Source organism: Ixodes scapularis, unplaced genomic scaffold (genome assembly GCF_016920785.2).
Source record: "Ixodes scapularis isolate PalLabHiFi unplaced genomic scaffold, ASM1692078v2 ptg000324l_1___fragment_1__unscaffolded, whole genome shotgun sequence".
NCBI lineage: Eukaryota > Metazoa > Arthropoda > Arachnida > Ixodida > Ixodidae > Ixodes > Ixodes scapularis.
Genome location: NW_024609966.1, coordinates 1,146,295 through 1,156,390, shown reverse-complemented (window position 1 = coordinate 1,156,390; position 10,096 = coordinate 1,146,295). Strand labels below are relative to the sequence as shown.

Sequence of the window (10,096 nt, the reverse complement as noted above, 5' to 3'; positions counted from 1 at the left end):
AACAGTCTGGTTGGAACACGTGTGTCAAAAAAGTAATTGTATGCAAAAAGAAAATCTTTTTAAGTGCAATATTGACGGCGCGAGATGCGATTTAGTCAGTAGTCACCTCCTTTCCACTTGTTTTCTCTCTTGCCATTTCGAGAGGTGGAGGAGAGGAGGATCGGCTTCGCCTTCCACTGAGGTGGAAAGAGCAAAAGACCATCTATTTAAGGTCGAAAGTGCAAATGACCATTCCACGATGTCATCGACTTTCCCATATCTTCTTTTTTTTTTTCACACTCGTGTCCCAACCAGATTGTTCTTAATTTTTTTTATTTTATTTTTAGGGGCACTTTAAGTTCTGTTGAATTACATTTTCTACTAATAGAAAACTCGAGACCCAAGTATGCATCCGAGTACAATTGTTAGAGTACAGCAAGTCTATGAATATACATAAAGTATGCAGGCAAGCTGTTGGCAGTTTATCCTTATTATTTATTAGTTCTGTGGTGCAGTGGATATGAATACAAACAAGGTGGTTCAATGAAATGATTTAGCTTATGGTCAACTCGCGTCACCGCTCCTCTCCTCCGACCTTGAATCAGGAGAGTCTCTCGCCTCTGGCTCGAAGGCACGCTGGATCCTTCTTATACCCTAGTTACACGGGCCGTTTTAACTGCAGTTAAGCGTAACCGCGGTTAGCTTAACCGCAGTTACCCGCTGTTACACGGCAAACCTAACTGTGGTTGGCCGCTAACCGCAGTTAGCGCAAACTGAGCTTGGCAACCTCAGTTAGGGCTCATAACTGACAAGATGGCAGCGCCCGAAGCAGCAGCGAAGTCGCAGCGCTCGAAATCGGCGCAACCGGGCAAGAAGCGCATTAACTGGCCGGTTGCAATCACCGAGGCCCTCATCAGGATTTGGGAGGACAATTTGCAAGCGTTGCGCTCGAATACGAGAAACGCGGCCATCTACGCCGCAATGGCAGAGCAGCTGAACGCCGGGGCCGGGCTTCGGAGTGGCGAAGAACCATACACGGGAAAGCAAATTCGCCAGAAGCTGGAAAACCTGAACAAACAGTACCGGTGAGTGATGCTTGTGACGATGCACTTCAGATGTTAGCTTTGTTGCGAGACTTGTAATTACGGCGGCGGTCCCGCGTTATGTAGGCTGCTTGACGCACCGGTGCCGGCTCCCTACCTGCCGCAACCACCGGTTCGCGTAGTCCCTGAGTATTTTGTTTCCTCTTAATATATCCAGTCAGGGTTACTAATTATGTTGCACTAGCTCGATAAAATAATGAATTGATAATTTTTGCACAATTAAATGGAAGTTTTCTGTTCTCAAAGCTACATCCAGTATGGTTGTTGACAAATGCATTTTGAAGAGTTTGTTATAGATTTTCAAGCCCTATCATTGCTAGAGCACTAATTTATGCTGCAGCAATATTGCAGACGTTGTTGTTTGCTGTGAGGTTTCGTTCTCTGAAAAGTACTTGTCATATTTCCCATTCCGCATCTGTATTTTTTCTTAAATGTTGATTGAAAACATTGATTCTTTCCAGGAAGCTGAAGCAAAGTGGCACGACCACCGGATCCAAAGGTGTTGAGTGGCCCTTCTACTGGCAACTCCATAATTTCCTGGGGTCCCTGCCCATCAATAATGAGTTCCTGGCGGAGGAAAATGTCGAGGTAAATTGCAACTCCTAGACTAAAAGCAAAGGGTGGAAAGAGCTTACTAGTTAGATTATATCTACAGATGCCGTGAACATTGTCTTCAGACCTGAGGATCAGGCTTCAAACCAAGGGGCTCCAAAGGTCCTAATGTATTCCAACTTTCAAACTTTTCACGTTGAGAAATTTTGCTGTTCTCAAGCCTTCGCATTTATTTTGTCAAGAAACTCAATGAGTTTTGAACTGCAACCTCGTTAGTACGATAGATTTGATAATGTATCAGTCAGGCATGTAACTAACGGGGCCCAGGAGGCCCAAGCGCCCCCCATCAGTTTTACTGAGACCTCCTCTCTCTCTTCCCCCCCCCCCCCCCCCCACCTAGACCAAATCCTGGCTGCGTGCCTAGTATCAGCCTCAACTGGAGCACACCACCATACGCTTGTTTTAGGGGTGCTGGCCTAGTGGCATTCAGTGCAACTGATTAGCCATGTCACCATACGCTTCTTTTAGGGGTGCTCGCCTAGTGGCAATCGGTGCAACTGATTAGTCCCATAAAAATGGTTCCAATGCAGTGCGTTGATAGCCGCGTCCCAATAGAGCGACAGATAGCAACAAACAACAGCGACACACGACAACGAGCGACAGACGACACCGACGGACAGCCTGTTTGTCGGAGTCCGCCGTCCCACCTGGCGGACACGACGCAGAACACGGGGGCAAGGAAACTTTTTCCTAGTGGGACTGGAGTTGTGAGCAAAACACTTCAAAATACACAGACAAACAGAATCTGGCGACGCAGTTTTCGTGTTTTGCTCTTTGGGCATAAAACGCGCCGACAAACACGGTTAAAGTGGAGACAATCATTTTATTTCTTGATTAAAGCTTCCGCTTCTCTTCATTTGCCGTTGGCGACTTTCCGTAAACAGTCATGACAATCGACACCACACTTTTTCCGAACTAGAAATACCCGAACCGTTTCTTTTTTGGGCCGTTCGAGGCATTCTAGGTGAGCGCTACGGAATTTCTTGCCGATTTTGAGGATGCTTATAACTTCATATTCAAATGGTCGAGGTCAGGCGCTCTTTGGTGGACAATACGGCATCCTGATTATCACAGAACGTGACCACAAGTCTCTCGTCTGCCGGAATGGCTTGCCGCGAAACGTCGTGTCCCACCTCGTGGTGAGCGGCCTCTTTGGTCAGTCCTCGAACATGGGTGTAGCCATCCTGATGCAGGGGCGTAGACTTCGGCATCTTGAAGCACCGCCTCGCGCACCAAGTTTTCGCGAGCAAAACCAGCCACAGCGAATTCCCTTTTGCAACACGATCGCCCGGCACCAGCCAGCAAGCCGCGCAAGCGACCACTACGTGCAATCGAGAGACCGGAACTGCGCGGTTGGGAACGAGGTTTGGCCGCCAAGGGCTTCTTGTTCCGGGAGGAAGGGTAGAAGGGTGGCAAGGGAGGCAACAGAAGGCATAAACGGGCGAGGAGGATAAGTTTGTCTCTGAGAGATGTTCCTCAGTGGGACTGCTTGCTGCGCTTCAAGTCCAACGACAGACAAGAACTCGTCCGTCGTCGATCGTTTGTCGGTGCTTGTCGGCGAAATGTCGCGGGTGTTGGTCGTTGCAGTGGGACAGCCTCGGCGACACGGAACTTTGTGGTGTCGCCGGACAAAAAACGGTGTTTGTCGCTCTAGTGGGACGAAGCTATGATGGACTACGGTAGCTCTTCAGATAAGATTTTGTGGAAACATTGCCTTTTCTTATGTTTTAGCGTGTCTTTGTGCTGTGCCCTGCATTACACCGCTTGTCTCTAAAATGAAATAATAGAACCATTCCAATCGTTGCATTGTTCACCAGAGCATGCTTAACATACCAGGTGTTTTTTTTTATTTGCACCATATTTTCAAATAAAGAGCAGCAATATGTCGGTGGGACTGCCCCAAAAGAGCTAGGAAAGGTGCCGAGATTAGTTCTTATTTGCTTCAAGCCTGCCCAGCAGTCCAGGAACAAGGATAAGTTGTGTGAAGAACGAGAACCAACCCACAATCGCCGCCTCTGTGTGAAGCAGAGACAAGTGATTTGATAGACCTGCTATTGCAAAATTATTGATTATTATTTCATCACACATGGATGCTACAAACTACTGGGACTGCTTTTTGAGCGGCTTCACATTAAAACTACAACGGCTCCTAAATCATGTAGTCACAATGGTAGCACTGCTACTCTGCAGGCCTACAAGTACCTGTTAGTTTATAGGGTATATGAGGTATGGGTATGAGGTCAGACAGAAGCGTCTGACCGGACATAGTGAGTCGGGAGTGGCCTCCAGTTACAACAGTCGATAACCCTGTACCTGCAGTTTACCCTGAGCCAATGCTCAGGGTAAACTGCAGGTACAGGGTTATTGACTGTTGTAATTGGAGGCCAGTACGGGTAAACTGCAGGTACAGGGTTATTGACTGTTGTAACTGGAGGCCACTGCCGACTCACTATGCCAGGTCAGACGCTTCTGTCGCATCCGATGAATTGTGCAGCCCTTGGTTGCCATAGCACCTGATATTAGCACTCTTTTGCAGGCGGTCCTAGCGCAGGCGGTCGTAGCGCTAAACCAGAATTTAGCCTTCATGCTACAGGACCTACACAGTATACATTGCTAGAAGTCAAATTTGGGGGTTTTACGTGCCAAACGAACGACGGGCATCTGGCACACGCCAGCGGAGGACTGAGAATTATTTTGGACCACCTACGGATCTTTATGACGTGCAACCGAAAGCTCGGTCACACGGTGCCTTCTCCGCAATAAGCCTCCGTCAGATTGCGGGCATCTCGGCCGGGATTCGAACCCGCCACATGGGGATCCGTAGGCCAGCGCTCTTGCCCCGGAGACACCGAGGCGGCATATACATTGCTGCATGCCACACCATTCCCTCAACATATAATATTAAGGGGACTCCAACCTATGCTAGAAACAATGCATGACAGTAACTTTTGGTATTATGGGACGCCACGGCTCTTGCCCATGCCCCATCGCTTTTGTACAGCGCTGTTATACGTCTTCTTTCCGGGTGCTGAACTACAACCTAAGGTACAGACTGTATGGTTCAAATCGCTAGCCAGCTTTTAACTGGCTCGTGCTGGTGCTGGTGGCCTGTAACGTTGGCTCTGGTCCAGTGTAGTGTGAGGCAAAGCATAGCTGGGTGCACTATTTTGAAAAAGTTAGGTTGGTATACAGTATGCAGGCCACAGATTGTGCAGTTAGTATGCTCGGGTCAAGCTGCAGCCGGGATTGAGTTGTGTTAGGAGAAATTTTGTTGTGGCGTGATATCGACGTGTTGTCTTCGCTGTTTTGTCATACACAGGTGCCACTAGTTGATGAGATTGCAGATGATGCCGAGGTGGTTGTCTCGTGGGACCAGGACGACGACAATGACGATATGCCTCACGAGGACTGCACCATGCCTGGAAGTGGCAATGAATCTGCGCTGGCTCATTCCCCAGGCTCGCAGAGTGTGGGCCTGACTGATGGTGCAAGCCCCAGCAGCAGCTACTTAACCACTAGTGGCAGCAGCGGTACAAGTACTAGCTTTGCCACGAGGAAAAACAAAAGCCGCAAGCGGCCAGCTGCCTCCCTTATGCAGCAGCTCCTCACCATGCATTCCGAAGAGACAGAACGAGCTGCAAAAATGGAGAAAAAAAGGTTGAAGAGGCAGAAGGAGCTGCTGTGGCTGCAAAAAGAGTCAAACGATATGCAGGCTAGCATGCTTCGAATGATGGAAGCATACTTTGAATCGAAAAAAAATAAAAAGTAGGGCTATGTTGCCAAAGGGTCGCAAGACGAGCTAAACTTTTGGGACTATAACGAATGGGATTTCTGATGCTAAAGCTTGCGCCCACTCGCATGCACCACTTGTTAAAGCTTGCGGTTGGTGCGCAGCCGTCAGGAGCAGGCGAACGCTCATGATTGTAGCGCCTTTTTCTGTTCCTGCAGACTTGGGGAAAACTGGGATAACGAAAATATCCTTGTTTTTTTAAGGTTATGGCAATGACTCAATTTGATGGATGAAAGGTGTACAAACATTCTTGTGGGAAAGCTGGGTGGCTATGAAGTTCTCATTACTCTTGGAACATCAGGTTCTCTGATGGCAATACACGAGGGATGCATTAATGGCAGCTACTGAGTGTTTGTTTGGTCCACAGGCTGACATATTTAGCACGGATGAACAACACTCTTCCACATGAGGCCACAACGTAACTGCACTCAATGGGTCGTCTCCATTGTATCTTGACAAGAATGTCGTTAAAACTGGTCGTAGAATCAGTGAAACGCACCTTAAAAAAATATTTGTCGTTTGCCGTATCAAGTGCACCTTGACTGTAGTGCAAGAGCAGGTCAGCAGTTGTAGGAACCCATCTTGACAGTGGTCTGCCCTGCTGACGCAATTCTTTACATTGATTCGTTTGTAATAAACTTTCTCTCGAATCGAGACGCCCCTGGCGCCTTGATTCAGTGAGAAGATTCCACGAAATGAATTCTGGATACCAGTTAGCACCTTAGTTTCGGTTTCAGTTTCAGATATTTGCCATAATTATTGTGTCCTGACGAAACTTGCTGCTTGTGTTTTCGCGGCTGAAGCATTTTGCACGAGTGCAATACTGTATGCGTTTCCAAGCAATTTCAAAAAGTGCTGGCCACTGCATTACTGGTTCCCAGCTTGCCAGATTTTGGGCAAAAGTAAGCAAACTTAAAACACTGAAGTACAAGCGTCCCGGCTTGCCGGCCTTGGTCAGTCATAACGACGGACAGACATTCAAAGCAAGCCACCCAGCCACTGACAAAGGCCTTGGCGATGGTGTCTGCTGTAGTGTTCTATGCAGTGAGCAAATAGGTTGATCTTTGAGATGGTGATAGGGACCCCACTATTTCCGTGAGCACATGCTTAAAACATGCGTTAAGCAGCGGGAGTGACTGAAGCAGCACACTTATGTGTCAGTCTACGCACATTGGCACTAAACAAATCTGCAAGTCCTGAGATGAACATCGGCATTGATTGTGGGTCAGGCGTAATGCTCAAGAGCCGCTGCATTGCTCGGATGCCAGGGTGGCTTGAATTGTGAAGGAGGTGAAACAGTGCACTTGTAATTAGATTGTACATATGTTCGGGGAATGTTACATGTGCTGCTGTTAATGAAATATGCATGCAGAGTTGGACAAGCTGCAATAATGACGACTTTGAAAAGCAGTCAAACCAAAAACCTTGTACCAAGAATAATTCAGATCTCTATTATGCTTTGAATATATGTGAGACTCCCCAGATCATTTCCTTTATGCATGTTCCTTCGTCCCAGTTTGAGTGTTGAGCATGTCGGGTAATGCTACAATGATCACAATGTGGAAATATACTCAAGTCATTAAAAAAAAAGTATATTCATTCACAAAAAAATCAAGTCGCAAAGTCAGGATTTCCTCGGAACACTTTAAGATTTAGACCTACCTTGGTTCCAAAGCGGCCACGCTTTGCTGTGGCCGCTTTGGAACCAAGGTAGAGAGAGTAGTGCGGCTGCATCTCTGCTCTGCTCTCTGCACCTTGGTTCTAGGAGCGGCAACCATGTAGCATCACGGTAGGCTCCAATGATACTTGCCGCACGCTCAGATATTCCCTCTCATACAGTTCGCGATAGTACCATCTCAAACAGCACAACACAGCAGGGCCACACAGGCACAGAAGCCAGCCATACCAAACTGTTCAGTTTGCGGAAAAGTATTTCGCAAGGGCATTCCTAACTTCCACTCCTGATGGCTCCTCCACGCTGGTGAAGCGGACTGGCTGGGGCCAGTTCTTGTCGTCGCTCTGCACCGTGTCGAGCCAGTTCTTCTCACAGCGATCATTTAGCTGCTCACATATGTTGTGGAGCACACAGCACGCGCGAACAATGGTGTTCACACTCTCGATGTCCGATTCCAGTCCCTTGTGAAGGATTCGAAACCGCGCCTTGAGCCGACCAAATGCGTTCTCTACGACTCTCCTGGCACTGGAGAGACGGTAGTTAAAAGCCCGTGTGGGGGACCCAACACTACCAGGCTGCGGGAAGGGTTTCATCATGTGGCACTGCAGAGGGAAAGCCTGATCTGCGAGAAGGACAGGGCCAACAGAGATCCCTTCAAAGGTTTTGGCTTCTGACCGTAACAGATCGCCAGCCAGGACGCCCGGAAGCCGTGAGCGCTGGAATACAGCTGAGTCGTGATTCCTCCCAGGTGATCCAACGTTTGTGTACAGGAACCTGTATGCGTGGTCGGCTACAGCCAAAAGAATGGTGGAATACCACCCCTTATAATTATGATAGTCTGAGTCATGATCCTTCGGAGGGCACACCTCGAGGTGGCAGCCGTCCAAGGCCCCCACCCCTTGAGGGAAGCCTGCAACTGCTGCAAATTGGCGCAGGTGTTCAGCCAAGTCATTGGGTCGAGGGAACTTGACAAACCGTGGTTCAATGCGCTGCACCAGAACTTCACAAAATTCTCTGAAAATGTTGTTGACGGATGACCGGCTGACGCCGAAAAGATTTGCGACAGTTCTGTCTTCTGCCGAGGTCGCCAGGCGATACAAGGCAATAGCCACACGCTTCTCCGGAGGGATAGCTTGACGCATGTTGGTGTTGTTTTGTCTCATACACTCGCATACGCTTACTACGTACCGGAAGGTGCTGCGGTCTAGGCGGAAGTTCTCCCTAAACGTGCTCTCAGGAAAGTATGGGAGCGTTGTCTCGTACCAAGACCTGGCACGGGGATACGCCCACACATGCCGCTCGCGGGAGCAGAGTCGCGCAGCCGCTAGCACAAGCCGGTTGCGCCGTCTCTCAGCGTGTTTCTGCTCCGAGAGCAGTTCGTCGATCTCGGCGAGTACACTTTGCTCCAGCATACGTCGCCGTTGAAGCACGGCTTGATGAGCGGCGAACATCGACCAGAAGTTGCATTCGTCCTCATCGTCCAGCACAGGATTGTTGAGAGTGCTCAACGCCATTCCACGTTACGGCGTGCAGATGCAAACCTCACTGACGGAGGGGAATACAATACACAGCAACGTGGCTCCGACGAAGATACGAAGCACGTGAGACCAAAGCGACAGAAACAAAGCCGGTCAATGGTCAACCTGAGCTACCCTACCTGAGCGAACCGGAAGCCGGAAGCGATGGATTGTTTCGGCTGTCGTGTCGGCTAACCAATTTAAAGCAGTCGATCACTACCAGTGTTAGCAGGCTGACTTTGTATTTTACCGAAAGCTGAACAGCTAAACGAACATATTTGACCACGAACTGTCTTAAATAACCACAAACTGATTATAACTTGAATCAACTTTTGAAACTAATGTTTTTTTTTTTTAAAGTTCAGTCGCATAAATCATGAGTATATTTTCGCCTGGACGGCAACCACGTGATCGTCCACATAGGCTGACTGAGAAGAGGACTTCCGTGTAACACACGCGCACCGCGGTTACCGGTAACTGCAGTTAGCGCCCGTAACCATAGTTTGCCGTAACTGCAGTTAAGGGTGCCCGTGTAACTAGGGTATTAGATGATGTGTTGGTCCCTGAGCGCTCTCAATTCAGTGGAAGCGAAAGTGACAAAAATGCTCACATCTTCCATTTGCCCTCTGGATACCATCAGAACGACAAATGTCTCAGACTCCGAGCACCCCTTGCGTTCTCTAAATCAAGGATCGACGCCACATGAGCAATATGAAGTACAAATTTATATTCTGTTATTTGCAGCTGTGTGCAGCAATTAAAATGGTGGGGGTGGGATACCAAAATACGCACATAGGCCACAGAGAACTTGAAACATTGAAGAAAACATTAAAAAGTTTGTTTTCCTCAATCTGTTTCATCGCAAACAAAAAAGTAACAGCTACTTTCTAAGCAGATAGCTATATATTTTTTCATTCTCCTAAAGCTATATATCTGTGTATAAGTTAAATATCCCTACTTTTAGTCTTTAAAACCACGTTGCACGAAATTTCCAAATGTCTTGTTATTACGGGAGATTTGGTGGCCAGATGCGTTAACTCAGCACAAGCGAAAAGGGGATTTGCAAGTTAGAACAAGAACTAAACAAAACAAAAGACATCACAGAGATCTACGAGGTCAAGAGACCATTCAGGAGATATCCCCAGCTCTCAATTGGCCAGGTCGAACCAGACATGACAGCAGAGGAGGTGCGCAGTGCAATTCTCGAGCAGAACAAAATAGAGGGAGACTGCGAGGACATTACTGTCACCCGGACCTACATCCAGAAAAACGACAAAACACTGTCATAGTTGAGGTAACTCCCCCTGTCTTCTAACAGCTAAAGAACAGGGAAAAGATTACCTATGGATGGACAGTGTGCCCTATCCGAGAAAACCTACACATTACAAAATGTAACAGTTGTGCAGGCTATGGACATCCT

General features: G+C 48.1%; 2 protein-coding genes across 2 annotated transcripts; one reads left to right on the top strand and one right to left on the bottom strand.

Annotated features, from left to right (window-relative positions):
* Positions 1 to 792: 792 nt before the first annotated feature.
* LOC121047241 (myb/SANT-like DNA-binding domain-containing protein 1) lies at positions 793 to 5,463 on the top strand. Its single transcript, XM_040502351.2, has 3 exons — positions 793 to 1,064; positions 1,544 to 1,670; positions 5,014 to 5,463. The coding sequence occupies exons 1-3, from the start codon at positions 793 to 795 to the stop codon at positions 5,461 to 5,463; spliced, it is 849 nt and encodes a 282-aa protein (XP_040358285.2).
* Positions 5,464 to 7,398: 1,935 nt separating this feature from the next.
* On the bottom strand, positions 7,399 to 8,673 carry LOC120843005 (putative nuclease HARBI1). The gene has a single exon (XM_040214222.1). The coding sequence runs from the start codon at positions 8,671 to 8,673 to the stop codon at positions 7,399 to 7,401; it is 1,275 nt and encodes a 424-aa protein (XP_040070156.1).
* Positions 8,674 to 10,096: the final 1,423 nt, after the last annotated feature.

What these genes read in the sequence shown, in the direction of transcription:
- LOC120843005 (XM_040214222.1), bottom strand. Translation starts at nt 8,673, where the DNA reads ATGGCGTTGAGCACTCTCAACAATCCTGTGCTGGACGATGAGGACGAA.
- LOC121047241 (XM_040502351.2), top strand. Translation starts at nt 793, where the DNA reads ATGGCAGCGCCCGAAGCAGCAGCGAAGTCGCAGCGCTCGAAATCGGCG. An exon ending in AACCTGAACAAACAGTACCG is followed by an intron (nt 1,065 to 1,543) that starts GTGAGTGATGCT and finishes GATTCTTTCCAG; the next exon opens with GAAGCTGAAGCAAAGTGGCA. An exon ending in TGGCGGAGGAAAATGTCGAG is followed by an intron (nt 1,671 to 5,013) that starts GTAAATTGCAAC and finishes TGTCATACACAG; the next exon opens with GTGCCACTAGTTGATGAGAT.